The sequence below is a fragment of the Salmo salar genome, chromosome ssa13 (genome assembly GCF_905237065.1).
Source record: "Salmo salar chromosome ssa13, Ssal_v3.1, whole genome shotgun sequence".
Taxonomy (NCBI): domain Eukaryota; kingdom Metazoa; phylum Chordata; class Actinopteri; order Salmoniformes; family Salmonidae; genus Salmo; species Salmo salar.
Genome location: NC_059454.1, coordinates 81,721,318 through 81,745,223, shown reverse-complemented (window position 1 = coordinate 81,745,223; position 23,906 = coordinate 81,721,318). Strand labels below are relative to the sequence as shown.

The 23,906-nt window shown below is 42.6% G+C and overlaps 2 protein-coding genes across 2 annotated transcripts; both read left to right on the top strand.

Moving 5' to 3' along the window:
* The first annotated feature begins 301 nt into the window (after nt 1-301).
* LOC100136488 (olfactory receptor 146) lies at nt 302-1,243 on the top strand. Its single transcript, XM_014138065.2, has one exon. It carries the CDS (start codon nt 305-307, stop codon nt 1,241-1,243), a length of 939 nt encoding a protein of 312 aa, XP_013993540.1. The 5' UTR covers nt 302-304.
* A 16,181-nt stretch (nt 1,244-17,424) lies between these two features.
* Nucleotides 17,425-18,624, top strand: LOC106568045 (olfactory receptor 5B12). The gene is made up of 2 exons (XM_045692776.1): nt 17,425-18,044; nt 18,162-18,624. Exons 1-2 carry the CDS (start codon nt 17,677-17,679, stop codon nt 18,622-18,624), a joined length of 831 nt encoding a protein of 276 aa, XP_045548732.1. The 5' UTR covers nt 17,425-17,676.
* Nucleotides 18,625-23,906: the final 5,282 nt, after the last annotated feature.

Sequence of the window (23,906 nt, the reverse complement as noted above, 5' to 3'; positions counted from 1 at the left end):
AGGGTGGGATGCAAACGTCCCACCTAGCCCAGAGAGGTTAATGCAGATACAGCAGACTCCTTAGGCTACAATCCCATTTGGTTTGTCATTTGAGGAGTCCTTTTCAATAGGAAATCGACATAAGTCTTTGATTTTATGATCATGGCTTTAATTCTAGCAATTGGTTGTACAATGAACTTCTATTAGATCATATTTTCAGACAACACTGTCTATCCATTTACCTTTACCTTTGTCTGGGCCTCGGTGTGACACAATGTGTTTCACATCTTTTCTCTCTTTCCTCTCCTCCTCTCTCAGACATTCGATGGTTAACCTGACCTACAACAGCTACATGCTCCATCTGGAGGGGTTAAAGGTAACGGAGGAGACCATGTACCCTGTCTTTATCATCCTCTTCTTCTCCTATGTCATCATCATGTTTACCAATGTGGGAATAGTGGTTCTCATCTCCATGGAGAAGAGCCTGCACCAGCCCATGTACATCCTCTTCTGTAACCTGCCCTTCAACGACATCATCGGCAACTCCATCACGTTCCCCCGTCTGCTGGCAGACATCCTCGTCCCTGCCTCTGAGCGCTACATTACCTACTCAGAGTGTGTGGTCCAGGCCTTCTGCACACAAATGTTTGGGACGACCTCTCATACAATACTGATGATCATGGCCTTTGATAGGTATGTGGCCATCTGCAACCCCCTGCGATATTCCATCATCATGACCAACAAAATGATTATCAGGTTGTCGGTGTCTGCCTGGGGGGTGGCCATAGTCTTAGTGGGGATCCTGCTGGGCCTCACCATCCGCCTGTCACGCTGCAGGTCGACCATATTAAACCCTTTCTGCGATAACGCCTCGTTATTCAAGCTCTCCTGCGAGAGCGTGTTCATCAACAACATGTATGGCCTCACCTTCACCATTGTCCTCTTCATCTCCTCAATTGGCAGCATCGCACTGACCTACATGAAGATCGCAGCCGAGTGCTTTATCAGTAAGAACAAGGCTATGAACAGTAAGGCCCTGAAGACCTGCAGCACACATTTGACTGTGTACTTGATCATGCTGATCAGTGGTTCCATCATCATCATCCTGCACCGTTTTCCTCATTACTCAGACTACAGGAAGGTGGCAGCCCTGCTCTTCCACATCATCCCCGGGAGCCTGAACCCCATCATCTACGGCCTTCAGTCCAAAGAGATACGCAAAGTAGTAGTCAATATGTCCTGCTCCAGGAAAATTTCACCTTGATTGCAATTAGAACTGACCCCAATTCGTCGACTGGTCGATTGTTTGGTCGATAGGCTGTTGGTCAAACAAGATTTTTTTTTTGTCTATCAGTAGCAAATATATATATATATATATATAGGATTATGGCACATAAGACACCTGTCTTATTTGCGCCCATCTCATTGAACTAATCCATTGTGGAGTCCGAGGGGATGGCACAGTCCAAGAAGAAGGGGAGTGTGGCTTAAAGGTTCTGCATCGTCAATCAGCATTTACAGCGAAGCGGCCTCCGCGGAAGTCAGAACAAACTTACTTTTTCCACTTTGCGGAGCAGAGCTGTTGTAAAGGAAGTTGTCGAGGAAGTGAGTTTGTGTTTATACAAGACCGCTCACCCTCACCTACTGTCAACCAATCATATCAATGCGGAGCTATATGGAGTCCTCCACATTGTTACAAAATTTGAGAGGCACAAGGTGATGCGGTATGGAGCTTAATTTGGCCTCTGCATGCCTCCGGAGGCTCTGCAATTGTGTCACACCCTCCATACCAAGCCTCTGACCACATTTTCCAATCAAGCATAAATTGTGTTTTAGATGCACAATGCATGTCTCTCTCCAGAATGCGCTCTCGCCAGCCAATTTGTGCACATTCAATGTTTCATAACTTCATTGTGTGCATTGCTTACGTTTGATTGTTAGTGTCTATCAATTCCCCATTACATATATCACCAGTAGTACATTTACCATTAATTCCTATAATTTTATTGTTTGGTTATGGTTCTCATTGTTGGAGTGGACACGTTGTTAGCAAAATGCAAAACCTATGCTACACTTGTGAGAAACAAGTTTAGGTTAATTTCATTCAATTTATGAGTTTTGTCAATTTAGTCATTTTCTTTTCTTTGGACAATCATTCCTCAATATATTCGATTTTTTTTCCAGCTCTCCCCTTTTCAATAACCACTCAGGGTGAAGGGAAAAATGTCATGGTCTTGGAAATGTTATTTAGATTGACAGAATTTTGATTAACCACATGACAATGATTTTGAGATAGGAAGACATTATTAGAAATGAAATGAATCTGTTCCATGAAAATGTGCATATGAAAACCATAACAGGCACACAGATTGGTAGAAATGGTGAGATGAATTGGCATTCCACATTGGCATTCCACAAAGGTTGAAGAGTCTTTGTGTAGTCTGTTACCAGCAACTTCAAGAGAGTAACGACAGAATCTGCAACAGTCATCAGGAGCGGGAGAATGGTCAGGTCACGTTTTTTCTGGTTATCTTCGTCTCTGGCTCCCTCTTGAGTCATTTATATCTTATTTCATCAAACAGAGCACTTAAACATCAAACAGAGCGCATGTGCATAATGTTTCTGCAACCGTACCTTACAGCAAAAAATAGCTTCTGGATATCAGGACAGCGATCACTCACCTCGGATTAGACAAAGATTTTTTCTTCAACAAGCAAGATGCACAGGACATTCGCCAAACACCCGACAGGACCAACATCCCCGTTATTTATAAGAGGAAGAAACGCAGGTACAGGGAACACAGAGCGGGATGCCTCGTGAGGACCTGCAGAAGGCGAGTGGGAAAGCTGCCATTACCGTCAATATTACTCGCCAACGTGCAATCATTGGACAATAAATTACACGAGGTACGATCACGAATATCCTACCAATGGGACATCAAAAACTGTAACATCCTATGTTTTACGGAATCGTGGCTGAATTACGACATGGATATTCAGCTAGCGGGAAATACGCTGCACCGGCAAGATAGAACAGCAAACTTTGGTAAGACGAGGTGGGGCGGTCTGTGAATATTTGTAAACAACAGCTGGTGCACAAAATCTGAGGAAGTCTCGAGATTTCGCTCGCCTGAAGTGTGATAAATTGCAGGCCTCACTACTTGCCTAGAGAGTTTTTAGCTATACATTTCATGGCTGTTTATTTACCACCACAGACAGATGCTGACACTTGACGGCACTCAGTCAGCTGTATAAGGAAATAAGCAAACAGGAAACCACTCACCCAGGGGTGAGTGGCCGGAAACTTTAATGCAGGGAAACTTAAATCAGTTCTACCAAATTTCTATCAACATGTTAAATGTGCAACCAGAGGGCAAACTTTTCTAGATCACCTGTACTCCACACACAGAGACGCGTACAAAGCTCTCCCTCGCCCTCCATTTGGTAAATCCGACCACAACTCTATCCTCCTGATTCCTGCTTACAAGCAATAATTAAAGCAGGAAGCAGCAGTGACTCGGTCTATAAATAAGTGGTCAGATGAAGCAGATGCTAAACTACAGGACTGTTTTGCTATCACAGACTGGAACATGTTCCGGGATTCTTCCGATGGCATTGAGGAGTACACCACATGAGTCACTGGCTTTATCAATAAGTGTATTGAGGACGTTGTCCCCACAGTGACTGTACGTACATACCCCAACCAGAAGCCATGGATTACAGGCAACATTCGCACTGAGCTAAAGGGCAGAGCTGCCGCTTTCGAAGTGTAGGACTCTAACCCGGAAGCTTACAAGAAATCCTGCTATGCCCTGTGACAAACCATCAAACAGGCAAAGAGTCAATACAGGGCTAAGATTGAATCATAATACACTGGCGCTCGTCTTATGTGGCAGGGCTTGCAAACTATTACAGACTACAAAGGGAAGCACAGCCGCGAGCTGCCCAGTGACACGAGCTAAATCACTTCTATGCTCGCTTCGAGGCAAACAACACTGAGGCATGCGTGAGAGCATCAGCTGTTCCAGGTGACTGTGTGATCACGCTCTCCGTAGCCGACATGAGTAAGACCTTTAAACAGGTCAACATACACAAGACTGCGGGGCCAGACAGATTACCAGGACGTGTGCTCCGGGCATGTGCTGACCAACTGGCAGGTGTCTTCACTGACATTTTCAACATGTCCCTGATTGAGTCTGTAATACCAACTTGCTTCAAGCAGACCACCATTGTCCCTCTGCCCAAGAACACAAAGGCAACCTGCCTAAATGACTACTGACCCGTAGCACTCACATCCGTAGCCATGAAGTGCTTTGAAAGGTTGGTAATGGCTCACATCAACAACATTATCCCAGAAACCCTAGACCCACTCCAAATTGCATATCGCCCAAACAGATCCACAGATGATGCAATCTCTATTGCACTCCACACTGCCCTTTCCCACCTGGACAAAAGGAACACTTATCTGAGAATGCTATTTATTGACTAGAGCTCAGCATTCAACACCATTGTACCCTCAAAGCTCATCACTAAGCTAAGGATCCTGGGACTAAACACCTCCCTCTGAAACTGGATCTTGGACTTCCTGACGGGCCGCCCCCGGGTGGTGAGGGTAGGTAGCAACACATCTGCCATGCTGATCCTTAACACTGGAGCCCATAGGGGTGCATGCTCAGTCCCCTCCTGTACTCCCTGTTCACCCACGACTGCCTGGCACGCACGACTCCAACACCATCATTAAGTTTGCAGACGACACAACAGTGGTAGGCCTGATCACCGACAATGACGAGACAGCCTATAGGGAGGAGGTCAGAGACCTGGCCGGGTGGTGCCAGAATAACAACCTATCCCTCTCAACGTAACCAAGACTAAGGAGATGATTGTGGACTACAGGAAAAGCAGGACCGAGTACTCCCCCATTCTCATTGACGGGGCTGTAGTGGAGTAGGTTGAGAGCTTTCCACATCACCAACAAACTAGAATGGTCAAAACACACCAAGACAGTTGTGAAGAGGGCACAACAAAGCCTATCCCCCCTCAGAACACTAAAACGATTTGTCATGGGTCCTGAGATCCAAAAAAGGTTCTACAGCTGCAACATCGAGAGCATCCTGACTGGTTGCATCACTGCCTGGTATGGCAATTGCTCGGCCTCCGACCACAAGGCACTACAGAGGGTAGTGCGTACAGCCCAGTACATTACTGGGGCTAAGCTGCCTGCCTTCCAGGACCTCTACACCAGGCGATGTCAGAGGAAGGCCCTAAAAATGTTCAAAGACCCCAGCCACCCCAGTCATAGACTGTTCTCTCTACTATCGCATGGCAAGCGGTACCAGAGTGCCAAGTCTAGGACAAAAAGGCTTCTCAACAGTTTTTACCCCCAAGCCATAAGACTCCTGAACAGGTAATGAAATGGCTACCCTGACTATTTGCATTGTGCGCCCCCCCAACCCCTCTTTTTACGCTGCTGCTACTCTCTGTTTATCATATATGCACAGTCACATTAACTATACATTCATGTACATACTAGCTCAATTGGCTCGACCAACCAGTGCTCCCGCACATTGGCTAACCGGGCTATCTGCAAGACATACAAATAACTGATATTTCCACTAGATGGAGGGAATGTTGGAACTTAACAAACAAAATTACAGTTAACGAAAATGTGTGCTTTATCCAGTATAAACTTATGTGTAGAATGTATTATACAAGAGATAACATTCACAAATTCTACAGCAGAATGGCACAGTCATGTCTTAAGTGTAAACGTAACAATGACTCAATAATTCATGCCTTCTGGGAGTGCTATAAAGTCAAAAAGTTATGGGCAGAGTTAGAAAGCTGTCTGTCAGAAGTCTTACAATGTAAGTTTACTTTTAATCTGTCTATCTGCATATTATTTCAAGACATGACATATGGGGATGCGGTGAGATACCCAATGGGTTGGACAATATTATTTTCGTCACTTACTGTATATTGAATAAGTTATTACTTAAATACTGGAAGTCAAATGATGCTCCAATGTTAAGAGAATGATAGAATCAAATGCTTTATTATTTACATATTGAAAAAATCCTGCTACAGACAAACAACATAAGACAATTTGAAGTTATATGGGGCCTAGTCTTACAAGCATTAGAAACAACATTGGGTGTGGACACGGTGAGAACGTGTGGGTCTGAGCAAGCGTGTTGTCATTAATGTTTGTGGAAGTGTATGCATGTAGATGTTAATTGTTTTTGTATATGTATGTTTTAGTTTATTGTTAAATAAAATATTATGTATAAAAAGGAATATATTGGAATTGATTTAAAGGGACAATCAGCAGTTGCTACATTTATTTTTGGCATTCATGTAAACCCACAAACAATCGAATGGATTGTGAACTACATGTCTAATAAACCACAGTTCATAATACTGAACCAGGCAGTATCAGATACGATATGTACAAACACTAGGGTGCTGCAGGGGACAGTCCTGTCACCTTTCCTGTTTACCCTTTACACAAATTACTTCACACACAACAATAAACTGAGACACTTCCAGAAATTCTCTAATGAGTCTGTAAGCTGTGTCCTTTGTGAAATGGTGAGAGGTCAATTCCTTGGACCTAAATGTACGGAAGACCAAGGAGCTAGTGGTAGATTTTAGGGAAAAGAAATATGTACTTGGGTGTAATAGTGGACAACAAACGTAACTGTAAGGAAAACGATGTGTCTACAACAAGGCCCAATCCAGACTGTACTTTCTAAGAAGCTTAGATCTTATAATGTATGTGACAAAATGCTTTGCATTTTCTATAGCGGTGTTGTGGCGAGTGTAGTTGCCTATGCCATTGTGTGCTGGAAAGGGAATTTAGCTAAGGAGGACTTAAACAAGCTTGACAAAATCAAGAAACAATTGGCTGCAGCCTGGAATCACTGCAGGACATGTTCATAAAAAGGCTGCAAGCAAAAAAACACATGATCACAGACAATGACACACACCCACTCCTCAGCACTCCTTCTTTTTCTTCTGTAATGAATACGCTATTGTCCGGTTGGAATATTATCGACGTTGTATGTTAAAAAGACCCTAAGGATTGATTGTAAACATCGTTTGACATGTTTCTTTGAACGGTAATGGAACTATTTGACTTTTTGTCTCTTGTTTTATGCTCACACGTTATGCCTTTGGATAGTGATCTGTACGCACGAACAAAACGGATGTATTTGGACATAAATATGGAGTATTTCGAACAAAAATAACATTTCTTGTAGGAGTCCTGGTAGTGCATTCCGACCAAGATCAGCAAAGGTAAGGGAAGATTTATAATACTATTTCTGAGTTTAGTTGACTCCAGAACTTTGCTGGTATCTGTATAGCTTGTTTTGATGGTTGAGCTCTGTACTCAGAATATTGACAAATGTGCTTTCGCCGAAAAGCTATTTTAAAATCTGGCACAGGGGTTGCATTAAGGAGTAGTATATCTATAATTCTTTCAATAACTGTTGTAAATTTTATCAACGTTTATGATGAGTATTTTTGTAAATTGATGTGCTCATTCATCGGATGTTTTGGTGGGAATACATTTTCTGAACGCCACGTGCCAATGTAAAATGGGGTTTATGGATATAAATATGAACTTTATCGAACAAAACATACATGTATTTTGTAACATTGAGTCCTGGGAGTGTCATCTGATGAAGATCATCAAAGGTTAGTAATTCATTTTAGCTGACTTTCTGGTTTTTGTGACTCCTCTGTCACGTCCTGACCAGTATAAGGGGTTATTTGTCATTGTAGTTTGGTCAGGGCGTGGCAGGGGTATGTATGTTTGTTTTGTGTTTTTGGGGTTTTGTTCTATGTTTTGTAATTCTATGGTTTTTCTATGTTGTATATTTCTTTGTGTTGGCCTGGTATGGCTCTCAATCAGGAACAGCTGTACATCGTTGTTGCTGATTGGGAGTCATACTTAGGTAGCCCTTTTCACCTGTCGTTTGTGGGAAGTTGTTTTTGCACTGCTGTGTTTAGCCTGCAATACTGTGCGTTCGTGGTCTTGGTTTGTTATCAAGTGTTCAATAAAAGTTAAAATGAGCACTAAACCCGCTGCGCCTTGGTCTACTCCGTACGACAATCGTTACAGCCTCTCCTTGCTTGGAAAATGGCTGTGGTTTTTCTTGTTTAGGTGCTGTCCTAACATAATCTAATGTTTTGCTTTCGCCGTAAAGCCTTTTTGAAATCAGACACTGTGGTTAGATTAAGGAGAATCTTATCTTAAAAATGGTGTATAATACTTGTACGTTTCAGAAATTTTAATTATGAGATTTTTGTTATGAATTTGCCGCCGTGCACTTTCACTGGCTGTCGTCATATCGATCCCGCTAACGGGATTCAAGCAATTAAGGCAATTTGTCCAGGTCCTGAGGCAGCAAAGCATCCCCAAACCATTACACTACCACCACCATGCTTAACAGTCGGCATAAGGTTCTTACTGTGGAATGCAGTGTTTAGTTTTCGCCAGGCATAATGGGACCCATGTCATCCAAAAAGGTATTTTTACTCATCTGTCCATAGAGCATTCTTCCAAGAGTCTTGTTGGTCGTCCAGGTGCTTCCAGGTGCTTTTGGGCAAAATTGAGTCAACTTTTTGGATGAGATGGGTCCCATTATGTCTGGGGAAAAAAACAAATACTACATTCCACATTAAGAACCTTGAAAACCCACAAATGTCGCTAAGTTAAAGTAGTTCTGCATGCAAGAGTGGGCCAAAATTCCTCCACAGTGATGGAAGAGACTGATCCATAACTACAGGAAGCATTTGGTTGCAGTCATTGCAGCTGAAGGTGGCACAACCAGTTATTGAGTGTAATGGGGCAATTACTTTTTCACACAGGGGAATTGGGTGTTGCATAACTTTGTTAAATACATAAAATAAGTATCCATTATATATTTTACTTTTTCACGGTACTGTATGCCAAATATGTAAGTTGAAAACACTATGTTAAAAGCACTGTTGTGGGTGTGTCTTTAATGTTGCCAAAAGACTGTTAGGTTATATTTTCTTAAACTAGTTGTGGTGCATAGCTTATGAATACATTAATGTTAAAAATAACAGGTTTGTGCTGTGCTGACATAGATTGAGCACCATATAATAAGATGTGACTAATGAGAGGGCTACTAGGGTGTAGGCTGAGTAGACTCGTGACACACACACACACACACACACACACACACACACACACACACAATGCCTGGTTGTGAAGCCGCTCAAGGACAGGTGTATGTGAGGAACTGGTAGAGTGGAAACTGTAGCATAATAAAAAGACTGTCCTTGGGTTTGCTGACTTTTGGGTGAAAAACACAAAAATAAGCTGGAAGACAACTACGCCTGGCAACAGTGATGCGCCAAGAGGCTGGGACCAGCCTGTGTGCCTGCGATAGGCTGAGCAAGTCTAAACCACGCTCAGCCTCTACTCTGACAGGCCCGCTCTGAGCGGGAACTCTGTCAGAATATTAAAAAATAACTTTGTGCATAAACAATCAGTTCTCTGTTTGCCCTGTGAGGTGTTACAGTGAACCCGTATATATGAAGATTGCATTTACCATTTATTCACTTGACTAATTATATTGAATAAAAAAATCTGAGAATATATTCAGTGACTTAGTGTTAAATTCTGTTCTGATACCAGATTCGATTGACGCAACCTAACAAGACAAAGAGCTGTGAGTGGATCAGTGGCTTACCAATCAGGGCCTTGATTTAATTTATTTTTATTTCACCTTTATTTAACCAGGTAGGCTAGTTGAGAACAAGTTCTCATTTGCAACTGCGACCTGGCCAAGATAAAGCAAAGCAGTTCGACACACAACAACACAGAGTTACACATGGAATAAACAAACATACAATCAATAATACATGTGCAAATGAGGTAGGATAAGGGGGGTAAGGCAATAAATAGGTCATGGTGGTGAAGTAATTACAATATAGCAATTAAATACTGGAATGGTAGATGTGCAAGTAGAGATACTGGGGTGCATAGGAGCAAAATAAATAAATACAGTATGGGGATGATGTAGTTGGATGGGATATTTACAGATGGGCTATGTACAGGTGCAGTGATCTGTGAGCTGCTCTGACAGCTGGTGCTTAAAGCTAGTGAGGGAGATAAGAGTCTCCAGCTTTAGTGATTTTTGCAGTTCGTTCCAGTCATTGGCAGCAGAGAACTGGAAGGAGAGGCAGCCAAAGGAAGAATTGGCTTTGGGGGTGACCAGTGAGGCCTGCTGGAGCGCGTGCTACGGGTGGGTGCTGCTATGGTGACCAGTGAGCTGAAATAAGGCGGGGCTTTACCTAGCAGAGACTTGTAGATGACCTGGAGCCAGTAGGTTTGGCGACGAGTATGAAGCGAGGGCCTGCCAACGAGAGCGTACAGGTCGCAGTGGTGGGTAGTATATAGGGCTTTGGTGACAAAACGGATGGCACTGTGATAGACTGCATCCAATTTGTTGAGTAGAGTGTTGGAGGCTACTTTGTAAATGACATCGTCGAGGATCGGTAGGATGGTCAGTTTTACGAAGGCATGTTTGGCAGCATGAGTGAAGGATGCTTTGTTGCGAAATAGGTTAATTTTGGATTGGAGATATTTAATGAGAGTCTGGAAGGAGAGTTTACAGTCTAACCAGACACCTAGGTATTTGTAGTTGTCCATATATTCTAAGTCAGAACTGTCCAAAGTAGTGATGCTGGACGGGCGGGCAGGTGCGGGCAGCGATCGGTTGAAGAGCATGCATTTAGTTTTACTTGCATTTAAGAGCAGTTGGAGGCCACGGAAGGAGAGTTTTATGGCATTGAAGCTCGTCTGGAGGTTAGTTAACAGTGTCCAAAGAAGGGCCAGAGGTATACAGAATGGTGTCGTCTGCGTAGAGGTGGATCAAAGAATCACCAGCAGCAAGAGCGACATCATTGATGTATACAGAGAAGAGAGTCGGCCCAAGAATTGAACCCTGTGGCACCCCCATAGAGCCTGCCAGAGGTCCAGACAACAGGCCCTCCGATTTGACACACGGAACTCTATCAGAGAAGTAGTTGGTGAACCAGGCGAGGCAGTCATTTGAGAAGCCAAAGCTTTTATCTCAGTAGACCACCACTTCCCTTTTGTCCACCAAGCCGCCATGCCGGTTTAGCCCACTAGGGCACATTCCCCTATCCTTTCCTTGTAACCATATCTACTTGTTATTTCTGCATTTCTGTGATTATTTAGTTAGTTAATAAATAAATGATTTAAGACAATTGATGTAAGGATGACTCATAGTGAAGACTGGGTTCGTGCAGATAACCAACAATTTACGATGTTTGGAATGAGACTAACGTGAGGTAAAGAATAATTCATCATTAATTAGAAGACTAATTGATCAGATATTAAAATATCTGAAAGTTATATTACGAAATGTATAACTTTGTAATCTGAATATTTTCCTTGGTGCCCCGGATTCCTAGTTAATTACATCTACCTGATTAGTTAGTCACGTAATAATAATGACAGAGAATCGATTTGATAAACAAAAAATAAGTCTTCAGTTTAATGATGCCAAAGACACGACAGTGTCAAGGGGAGAGTCCAAGGGAGGATGGCATGGAAGTGTAAGATGCCGCAAAGGAATGTTTACCTCCAGGTTTGCCTTGGTTAAAGGGCTTGGCCTGCGTATTGGCAGTCTACTGTGTCGCCAGGGGTTTTGGTCCCCCAAGGCCAGCTTGTTGCCCCCTCCCTGCTGTGAAGCTGGGGTAGGTTACAGCTTCAAAGCGGTGACTGCGAGGCCGAAACAGTCCTTGGGTGTCACAGGGTCATCTAAGATGTTCACTTTATCTTTGTCTGTTAAGCTGGATAAGCTTTATTAAAGTGCCCTTTCTCCCACCACCGCCAGGCTCATGGTACGACCACAGCCTTGGATGGCACTACAGGAGGTACAGGGATTTAGATCTGTAATCATACAGACCTCATCCCAAGCATCTGGATTCAGGGTATCCAATTCCAGTTGCTTCTTCACCGAATGCAGTAACTCTGCCTGGTAAGCCATCCTTAAAGAGGTAATGTTAAGTGCTCTGACTTATATTCTATTCCAAGATGGCGTAGCAGTTCAGACGTCCTCTACCCTCCTCTTGTCGTGTCCCGTGTATATATATATTTACATATTTTTTCTTCACTATCTTTTTACATTTTTTATTATAAAAACTCAACCTCAAAGCACTCTCCTGCAACCCGCCTCACCAATTTAAAAAATAAAGTATTATTTACCTCATCTGAATTCCACAACAGAAGCTAGCCAGAGGTTAGCCATTTTCACTGGCTAACGTTGAAGTTCAGCTAGCCACGGTTAGCTGTCCTCAGCTATCCATTAGCTCGAAAAGCTATCGCCAGTTTTTGTACAGCGCGACTCAGACCCGAGCATACTGGACCTATTCTCTCTCCTTTCCCCGATTCCTACCGCATGCTCTGGACATTTACACCTGGATCTTGCAGCTAAATAGCTGCTACCTGAGTGACTATTGGCAACGTCGGTCACGGAATTAACACACATTATTACGGAGCTAGCCAGCTGAAGAGTTCCGTCAGCCACTCCTGGGCTATTCCTGAGCTAGTCAGCTGAAGTGTCTCCTGGGCTACAACTCACCTATCCTGACCCGTTTTACTGCCGATGCAGAGCCCCATCGGGTCTTCACGACTGGACCACCGACGTTATCTGCCCGAGGGAGTTATCCAACTGGCCCCTCCGTCACGACGTAACCTGATCGCCCATCTGCGGCCGGCTAATCGTTAGCTGTCTTTTCGGCTGCGATCTGAATAGGTCTATCGGACACTTTTCTTGGGCCATCGTAACCGCCATCGATAAGAAACAATACTGTGCTGCCGTATTCATTGACCTGGCCAAAGCTTTTGACTCTGTTAATCACCACATCCTCATCGGCAGACTCAGTAGCCTTGGTTTCTCAAACGATTGCGTGCCTGGTTCACCAACTACTTCTCTGATAGAGTTCAGTGTGTCAAATCGGAGGGCCTGTTGTCCGGACCTCTGGCAGTCTCTATGGGGGTACCACAGGGTTCAATTCTTGGGCCAACTCTTTTCTCTGTATACACCAATGATGTCGCTCTTGCTGCTGGTGAATCTCTGATCCACCTCTACGCAGACGACACCATTCTGTACACTTCTGGCCCTTCTTTGGACACTGTGTTAACAACCCTCCAGACGAGCTTCAATGCCATTCAACTCTCCTTCCGTGGTCTCCAACTGCTCCTAAACACAAGTAAAACTAAATGCATGCTCTTCAACCAATCGCTGCCTGCACCTGCCCGCCTGTCCAGCATCACTTCTCTGGACGGTTCTAACTTAGAATTTGTGGACAACTACAAATACCTAGGTGTCTGGTTAGACTGTAAACTCTCCTTCCAGACTCACATCAATCATCTCCAATCCAAAGTGAAATCTCGAATTGGCTTCCTATTTCGCAACAAAGCATCCTTCACTCATGCTGCCAAACATACCCTCGTAAAACTGACCATCCTACCAATCCTCGACTTCGGCGATGTCATTTACAAAATAGCCTCCAATACCCTACTCAACAAGCTGGATGCAGTCTATCACAGTGCCATCCGTTTTGTCACCAAAGCCCCATATACTACCCACCACTGCGACCTGTACGCTCTCGTTGGCTGGCCTTCGCTTCATAATCGTCGCCAAACACATTGGCTCCAGGTCATCTACAAGACCCTGCTAGGTAAAGTCCCCCCTTATCTCCGCTCACTGGTCACAATAGCAGCACCCACCTGTAGCACGCGCTCCAGCAGGTATATCTCTCTGGTCACCCCTAAAGCCAACTCCTCCTTTGGTCGTCTCTCCTTCCAGTTCTCTGCTGCCAATGACTGGAACGAACTACAAAAATCTCTGAAACTGGAAACACTTATCTCCCTCACTAGCTTTAAGCACCAGCTGTCAGAGCAGCTCACAGATAACTGCACCTGTACATAGCACATCTATAATTTAGCCCAAACTACTACCTCTTCCCCTACTGTATTTATTTATTTTATTTATTTTGCTCCTTTGCACCATATTATTTATATTTTAACTTTGAACTTTCTTCAAACTACAAATCTACCATTCCAGTGTTTTTCTTGCTATACTTTATTTACTTTGCCACCATGGCATTTTTTTGCCTTTACCTCCCTTATCTCACATCATTTGCTCACATTGTATATAGTCTTATTTTTTTTTTCTACTGCATCATTGATTGTATGTTGTTTTACTCCATGTGTAACTCTGTGTTTTTGTATGTTGTCGAACTGCTTTGCTTTATCTTGGCCAGGTCGCAATTGTGAATGAGAACTTGTTCTCAACTTGCCTACCTGGTTAAATAAAGGTGAAATAAAAAAATAAAATAAAAAATAAAAATATGGCCAAGGTTTTGTATATCTTATGGAAAATGGAGGCAGAAAAGCGCTTAATCTTTCCAGTGAGGGAAGTGCCAGTAGTGCTAGTAGCATGGCGTGTGGGGTGGAGGTGGTTAACGAGTGAAGGCTCCACCATGGGAGGGTTGCAAAACTCGGGTTTTGTACATCTTGTGCATGTCCACGCTAGGGCAACCCCTAGCTAGGATATTGTAGGTAAGGGGCTTGACCCATGAGCTCCTCGCCTCCCTAAGACAAGCTGGGATCACGGGAAGCAGTTGCTTAGCGGGGGTCATGTGGTATGGGAGTATTTTCCTATTGTACAGGTCCCTTCCAGGGTCCTGGCCACCCAAGGGAGCCAGCCACTTGATACCAACTCTGGCTGTGGCTCGCTTGCTAAAGTTGAGGAGCCCGAACTCCAAGCAAGGGGGATTTGCGGCTCCTCCGTCTTGTGGGCGGAGACCTAGGGCCAAGAGATGGGAAGAGTGGTGTCTTAGCCCTCCATCTCAGTCTCAAAGTTGAGAAGACCCACAAGATGAATCTCGTCGTCTTCCTCGTCTTCTGAGTCTCAACCTCTGTAACGAGGTGCGTACTAGCGGCAGAGAAGTCAGGCGCAGGAGGGCGAAAACTGATTTACAATGGTGTTGTTTAATAGACATAACAGAACAATAAATGAATGGGTCAAACAAAACCTGGTATCCACCAGCATAACGTACACAAGCACTACAAGAAACAATTCCGGACAAGGACATGGGGGGAACAGAGGGTTAAATTCACAACATGTAATTGATGGAATTGAAACCAGGTGTGAGGGAAGACAAGACAAAACCAATGGAAAATGAAAGGTGGATTGACGATGGCTAGGAGGCCGGTGACGTCAACCACCGAACGCCGCCCGAACTAGGAGATGGACCGACTTCGGCGGAAGTCGTGACAACCTCGGCCAGTGGCTGAGAGGTGAGGTTAGGGCTAGAGATAGGGGAGTTTTTAAGCCTCCTAAAAACTGCCGTAGACAGCAATTTACAATGCTTACAGGACTCAGGGTTGTCGAGTGCCTCCTGAGCATGTTCCCTTCCCAGGCAATTGATGCATAGAAGGTGAAACTCCTTCCCCGCAATCATGGAACCGCAAGCGCAAGAACATGGGGGTTTGAGTGCTTTACTAGGCTCGTCTTGGGATGGGACAGCAGTGGCCACTATATAGAACAGGGCTAGGCTGAGATGCCTGTTGAAAAAACAATGTGTATTAGATAGGCTTAAGCTAGCTAGTAAAAGCCTCACGTCTAATGTTAGTTACGGTGTACACAGTGAGACCACTACAGCCGCAAGGCTAGTAGTGCGTTAACTAGCTAGCAGCTACCTCTTGGCTAAGGCATGCTGTAGCTAGCACCGTACTGGCCGACGGGAATGGTGTGGGAGCAGTTCAACCTCAGGTAGGTATTCTCTCAAGACCGTAGAGGCGTGAGGCTAACCAGTTGGTCTAGTTAACACAAACGAGTAAACATAGGTTAAGTTAGATGAGAGAAGGGAGCTGGCAATATTACTGTGTTGTAGGTAGTAATGCTTGTGTGGTTAGCTTGCTTTCCAGCTAGCTAGCCAGGTTAGCTGAAGAGCTTTGTGGCGTAAGCTAGCCCTTTGTTAGTCTGTTTAGCTAGCTTTGCAGCTGGCTAGCCGAGTTAGCTAAAGCCTTGCGGAGTGGGCTAACCTAGGCCAAAATAGTCTTGGTAGCTAGCCGTGTGACACTAGCTATAACCAGAGACTGAAGTAGTAGAAACAACTTTCCTTTCGGTCAGTCCTCAACACTACCAATAGGAGCTGAGGTCCTATGTTCGGTGCCCTCACGGTTCGCCTGAGAACAGTTCAGTATGAAGACAGGGAATTTAGTTGTGCTGAGGAGACCTTCAGTGAGCGTAGTCTCTTCAGCAAGCAAGAGAGGTGAGAATGACTGGGTGAGTGGCTCCTTATAGGAAGGAGAGGGGCTCACCTCACTTGCCACTCAATCAGTTGTCTCCAACAGATCATCAAATCAAATGTATTTATATAGCCCTTCTTACATCAGCTGATATCTCAAAGTGCTGTACAGAAACCCAGCCTAAAACCCCAAACAGCAAGCAATGCAGGTGTAGAAGCACGGTGGCTAGGAAAAACTCCCTAGAAAGGCCAAAACCTAGGAAGAAACCTAGAGAAGAATGCTGTGATTGGATACTTCGAGCCAGTGATCAGCCCCCGAGCATATCCCATATTGACACATCGAAACAAGTATTAGAAATGGAAACTACATTTTCCTCCTAAAAAATGTATTTCCGACAGCCAATCACATATTGCTTTCAATATGACATAAACATTGTTGGATTCCACTCATATATTCTACCATTAATATGGTAATCTATCAAAAGAATGTTTAAAAACAACTTTATTATTTACGTTTTATCTTGCAGCAATGTCAGTATATACTTTGAGATGACCCCTCTCCTGTTCACTTGACTACAATATATGGGAAGTAAAGTTATTTTGCAGGAGACATTTTTGTGTGGACAAATGTCAAAGAAGATGCACTTTGAGTATTAGGTGTTACCAACTATTCATAAATAGTTGAAATACTATAAGTAAGTATGTTCTTTTTTTTTTTACTTTAGAAACATTTGCAAACATTGTTAAGCTTTACAATTCAAAGACATTTTAACATTTATAATTATTTATGAAGCATTTCTAAATGTATGAGTTGTATGTCTTCCTCTTACCATATTTGGGTGAATTACAGTACCTGAGAGATGAGACAAACTTAGACCCTGTTGCTTGGAAACTGCCGCACAGTGCTGAGACAGGTGTTAGAGATACAACCCTGTACCTAATAAAATGTGATGGTGTTATTTGTCTGGCCACGGTTGTAGGATGGTGTGTCAGACGGGGTGATCTGGACACAGAGAACCCTACTGAAGAACTTCTCACTTTCTCACTCTGTCAATGGTGTGAGACGTTAGAATAAGGCTTATATATTTATGTAGCAGGGGGTAATATACTAAGTCTATGTATACAAGATTATTCATTATCAAATATACTTTAATCTTTGTTTACTTGAGGTTGGGTAAGAAATCTGGTTTCTTTGCGTTTCAGATTAAATTTTATTTAATTAACATTTATTTAAGTTGCAATCTTACAGCACTACTTTGACATCATGCTTAATGTGGAAATGATCATTGCAATTGTGTAGCTAAATTGTGTATGATTTGTACTGTATCTTTCTATTGATTCTTGTTTTTCCTCCAGATTCTCTGCACCTCAGATGGAGAACCATACATACAGCGAGCACGTTCTCCAGCTGGAGGGGTTGAAGGTCACAAACCAGTCCTCTTACCCTGCTTTTATCTTCATCCTCGTCATCTATATCTTTACTATGGTGGCCAATATCAGCCTTACAGTACTCATCTCCATGGAGAGGATCCTGCACCAGCCCATGTACATCCTCCTCTGCAACATGCATCTCAATGATGCTCTCAATATCACCACCGTCATACCTCGAGTGCTGAGTGACATTTTAAAAGCAAGTGCAGACAGATATATGACCTACGTTGAATGTGCCACCCAAGCGTTCTTTGGTCACTTTTTTTCTACGAATGCACATACAATACTAATGATCATGGCCTTTGACAGGTATATGGCCATATGCAACCCTCTGCGATACGCCACCATCATGAACAACAAAATGCTGGTGAAGCTGTGTGTGTCTGCCTGGGGAGTGTCGTTTGTCTTTGTGGGGGTCCTTATAAGCCTCTCGATCCGCTTATCACGCTGCAGGTCACAAGTCATCAACCCTTTTTGCGACAACCCATCATTATTCAAACTTTCCTGTGACAACTTGTTCATCAACCAAATCTATGGTCTCTTTTTCACCGCTGTATTCTTTATTGCCTCCATGGGGAGTGTAGCTCTGACATACATTAGCATCGCCATAGTGTGTGTGAGAAGTAAGAGCAAGTCGCTAAACAGCAAGGCCCTGCAGACCTGCTCTACACACCTGGCTGTATACTTCATTATGCTGATGACAGGTTTCGTCATTGTCTTTCTTCATCGGTACCCACAGTGGTCAAACCACAGGACAGTGGCGTCCATTATGTTTCACTTGGTTCCACCTTGCCTCAACCCCATTATCTATGGACTACAGTCCAAAGACATCCGGACATTAGTGGTGCAAATTATCAAGTCTAAAACAGTCTCTTTAACTGTAAGATAACATTTGTGTAAAGGTTATGTTTTCCCCTATTGAAATGCAGTTTGTGAACTAGGAAGGACAATGTTAACAAATGTACAAAATTATATTATACTATCCATGAGTTATAGTACACGTTTCATCACACTATTGTTTTGAACCATCTTTTGAAGACTGATTTCAGACAGAACGTTCTACTCAATACAGTACATTCGCAATTGGCAATAGGGTATCAAAATTCCAAGTATTTTCCCCCAAAATTCCCTGCCTTCCAGATATCCTGGTTGGAGGATTCCGGATTTCAGCTTATGCCATCCTGATTTTGGGAATCTTCGAAACAAGATTTATGGAAAACCAGGGACATTTTTGAAAGATACTGGAATTTTGTAACCCTAATCAGTGCTGATGAAGATTTTGTCAAAAGTGCATTATAGTGGCTTGGAAAAACAATGACATTTCTAAAAGAGGCATATAATTTGTGGGAAAACCTTTTGTCTTCATGGTGATGTCGTCAGATTTAATTTAATTGTAGTATAACATTAGCAAACTACCTAAGATTGAGGGGAGAGCACTGGATTTTAGCTAGCTAATGTTAGCATTGCTAGGTATTTTTGACTAACTAGCTAAATAGCAACATTGCCATCTGTCAGATATGTTGCAATTCATCTGACAACATCATAATGATGACAAAGTTGTTTCCTACTAATTATTTGCCTAATTTAGCAAGCCACTTTGTAATTTAGACTAACCAATCATTAGCCCTGTTAAGAATGACTGGGCACCACTCGACTTCCAGGAGCAACTATGGCTGAAACATCTTCAGAACGCTCATAACAATGGTGTGATACAACTGAGTGATGGTGGTGCAATCAATGAATATTATATTAGTCAATACTGTTGATTTAGAGATCATTGCACATAATACACTTATTATATTTCATTTATATGTATTACAAATATTTTTTAGGGGTAAACACAGTTTTAGTTATATATCTCATGGCAATGTCAGTATACACACTGAGCCGTCACATCTGCTGTTCACTTTGGAATGTATTGTACTTTGCAGGGTTGCAAGTTATTTACAGTTGAAGTCGGACGTTTACAAACACTTAGGTTGGAGTCATTAAAACTTATTTTTCAACCACTCCACAAATGACTTGTTAATAAACTATCGTTTTGGCAAGTCGGTTAGGACATCTACTTTGTGCATGACACAAGTCATTTTTCCAACAATTGTTTACAGACAGATTATTTCACTTATAATTCACTATCACAATTCCACTGGATCAGAAGTTTACATACACTAAGTTGACTGTGCCTTTCAACAGCTTGGAAAATTCCAGACAATGATGTCACGGCTTTAGAAGCTTCTGATAGGCTAATTGACATTATTTGTGTCAATTGGAGGTATACCTGTAGATGTATTTCAAGGCCTACCTTCAAACGCAGTGCCTCTTTGCTTGACATCATGGGAATATCAACAGAAATCAGCCAAGACCTCAGAAAAAAAGTTGTAGACCTCCACAAGTCAAATGCTGAAGGTACCACGTTCATCTGTGCAAACAATTGTACGCAAGTATAAACACCATGGGACCACACAGCCATCATACCACTCAGGAAGGAGACACGTTTTGTCTCCTAAAGATGAACGTATTTTGGTGCGAAAAGTGCAAATCAATCCCAGAACAACAGCAAAGGACCTTGTGAAGATGTTGGAGGAAACACGTACAAAACTATCTATATCACAAGTCCTATATCGCCACAACCTGAAAGGCCGCTCAGCAAGGAAGAAGTCACTGCTCCAAAACCGCCATAAAAAAGCCAGACTATGGTTTGCAACAAAGATTGTACTTTTTGGAGAAATGTCCTCTGGTCTGATGAAACAGAAATAGAACTGTTTGGCCATAATGACCATTGTTATGTTTGGAGGAAAAAGGGGGACGCTTGCAAGCCGAAGAACACCATCCCAACCGTGAAGCCCGGGGGTGGCAGCATCATGTTGTGGGGGTGCTTTGCTGCAGGAGGGACTGGTGCACTTCACAAAATAGATGGCATCATGAGGCAGGAAAATGATGTGGATATATTGAAGCAACATCTCAAGACATCAGTCAGGAAATTAAAGCTTGGTCACAAATGGGTCTTCCACATGGACAATGACCCAAAGCATACTTTCAAAGTTGTGGCAAAATGGCTTAAGGACAACAAAGTCAAGGTATTGGAGTGGCCATCACAAAGCCCTTACCTCAATCCTATAGAATATTTGTGGGCAGAACTGAAAAAGTGTGTGACCAAGGAGGCCTACAAACCTGACTCAGGTACACCAGCTCTGTCAGGAGGAATGGGCCAAAATTCACCCAGCTTATTGTGGGAAGCTTGTGGAAGGCTACCCGAATTATTTGACCCAAGTTTAAGCAATTTAAAGGCAATGCTACCAAATACCAATTGAGTGTATGTAAACTAACTGACCTAAGACAGGGAATTTTTTTACTAGGATTAAATGTCAGGAATTGTGAAAAACTGAGTTTAAATGTATTTGGCTAAAGTGTATGTAAACTTCCGACTTCAACTGTAGCTAAAAAGGCCGTTTCAGAGGAGCTTCACTAGAGGGATAAAACATCAACAAAAGTCTATACCATTAAATATTTTCAAATAATAAGTGGCCATTGATAATAAAAAAAACAACAACTAAAGTATATAATTAACTTTGTCTTCAGAAAAGACTTAAAAAGGTTGAGACCGAGTCTGCGTCTCTCACATCGATAGGCAGACCATTCCATAAAAATGGAGCTCTATAGAAGAAAACCTGCCTCCAGCTGTTTGCTTAGAAATTCTAGGGACAATAAGGAGGCCTTTTTCTTGTGACCGAGGCGTACGTGTAGGTATGTATAGGAGGACCAAATTGGAGAGATAGGTAGAAGCAAGTCCATGTAATGCTTCGTAGGTTAGCAGTAAAACGTTGAAATCAGTCCTATTCCTTAATAGGAAACCAGTGTAGAGAAGCTAGCACTGAAGTAATTTCATAAAAATGTTGGGTTCTAGTCAATATTCTAGCTGCCATATTTAGCACTAACTGAAGGTTATTTAGTGTTTTATCTGGGTAGCCAGAGAGTAGAGCATTGCAGTAGTCTAATCTACAAGTGACAAAAGCATGGATTTGCTTTTCTGTATCATTTTTGGACAAAAAGTTTGATTTTTGCAATGTAACGAAGATGAAAAAAAAGTTCCCCTTGAAATATTCTTGATATGTTCGTCAAAAGAGAGATCAGGGTCTAGAGTAATGCCAAGGTTCTTCACAGTTTTATTTGCAGCGACTGTACAGCCATCAAAAGTAATGGTCATATAAAACAGCAGATCGGTTTTTTTTCTTGGGACCTAGGACTAGCATCTCTGTTTTGTCCGAGTTTAAAAGTAAAAAATTATCCGCCATCCACTTCCTTATGTCTGAAACACAGGCTTCCAGGGTAGGCAATTTTGGGGCTTCTCCATGTTTCATCGAAATGTACAGCTGTGTGTCGTCCACGTAGCAGTGAATGTTGACATTGTGTTCCTTAATGATGTCACCAAGAGGTCGAATATATAGTGAAAACAATAGTGGTCCTAAAACGGAACTTTGAGGAACACCGAAACGTATAACTGATTTGTCAGAGGACAAACCATTCACAGAGAGGAACTGATATCTTTCTGACAGGTAAGGTCTAATATAGGATTTAAAATTTTTCCTAAAGAATGTGGTGATCGATGGTGTCAAAAGCAGCACTAAGGTCAAGGAGCACGAGAACAGATGCAGAGCCTTGGTCTGACGCCATTAAAAGGTAATTTACCACCTCCCTGAGTGCAGTTTCAGTACTATGATGGGGTCTAAAACCAGACTGGAGCGTTTTGTATACATTATTTGTCTTCTGCTGGGCAGTGAGTTGATTTTTTTTATTCAGCGGAATGTCAATCAAAATCAAAAATACAGGGGAGTGTACAATATTTAATGCTATCTCAAAAATAGACCCGGGTATTCAACAAGAATGTCATACGATAAAAGTAAGATACAAAAAAATACAGTTCAGTGTGTCTCAGGTGTAGTAAAGTGTAGAGAACTATAGCTACAGATTGTTACAACAGATAATGGGATTTAACCAAAGATTTTTGGTATCCATTACTGGGAGTTACATGATAGGTACTGCTTGGTGTAGCACAGAAAATCTTCAACCAACCTTAGCTTGAGTTTAGAAAAGGCTTCCTTATTAAAATAAATCATTTTTTGCTCCATTAAGTAATCCAATAGTGCACGCTTACCTATTTCAAGTCCTCCCATTGATCGAGACAGGTGTGTCCATCCCAAAGTGCCGCATGTCATGATGACAGACACATGTCTCAATCAATGAGAGAAGCAGGGGCACAACGTTGGTTTTTGAAGTGGGGGATGTAAATTGGCGGGTTGTCTGGAGATCCACCCATTTTTTGGGGCATCTAACACTCATTTCCTGCATTTATACACAATCTAATAAAAAAGATGGCCCTTCTAGCTGTCTCTATTTAGAAAAACAAAAAGTAAGCAAACATGACCACAGTCATCAAGCTAGGTAAGAGATCATTATTAAATATGTTTAAGTGATTGATAAGACTGAACTATATCAATGATAATTCAATAATAAATATTGTTTGTACCTTTAACCAATAGCCTAACAAATGAACATTTTGTTACATACAACCTTATTCCAAAATGGATTAAATGAAAAAAAATCCTCATCAATCTACACACAATATCTCATAATGACAAAGCCAAAACAGGTTTTTTGAATTTTAGAATTGAGCTCAGGTGCATCTTGTTTCCATTGATGATCCTTGAGATGTTTCGACAACTTGATTGGAGTACACCTGTGGTAAATTCAATTGATTGGACAAGAAAGGCACACATCTGTCTATATAAGGTCCCACAGTTGACAATGCATGTCAGAGCAAAAATCAAGCCATGAGGTCGAAGGAATTTTCCATAGAGCTCCGAGACAAGATTGTGTCGAGGCACAGATCTGGGGAAGGGTACCAAAAATGTCTGCAGCATTGAAGGTCCCCAAGAACGCTGTGGCCTCCATCATTCTTAAATGGAAGAAGTTCAGAACCACCAAGACTATTCCTAGAGCTGGCCGCCCGGCCAAACTGGGCAATCGGGGGAGAAGGGGGGTCAGGGGGGTGACCAAGAACCCGATGGCCACTCTGACAGAACTCTAGAGTTCCTCTGTGGAGATGGGAGAACCTTCCAGAAGGACAACCATCACAGCAGCAGTCCCACAATCAGGCCTTTATGGTAGAGTGGG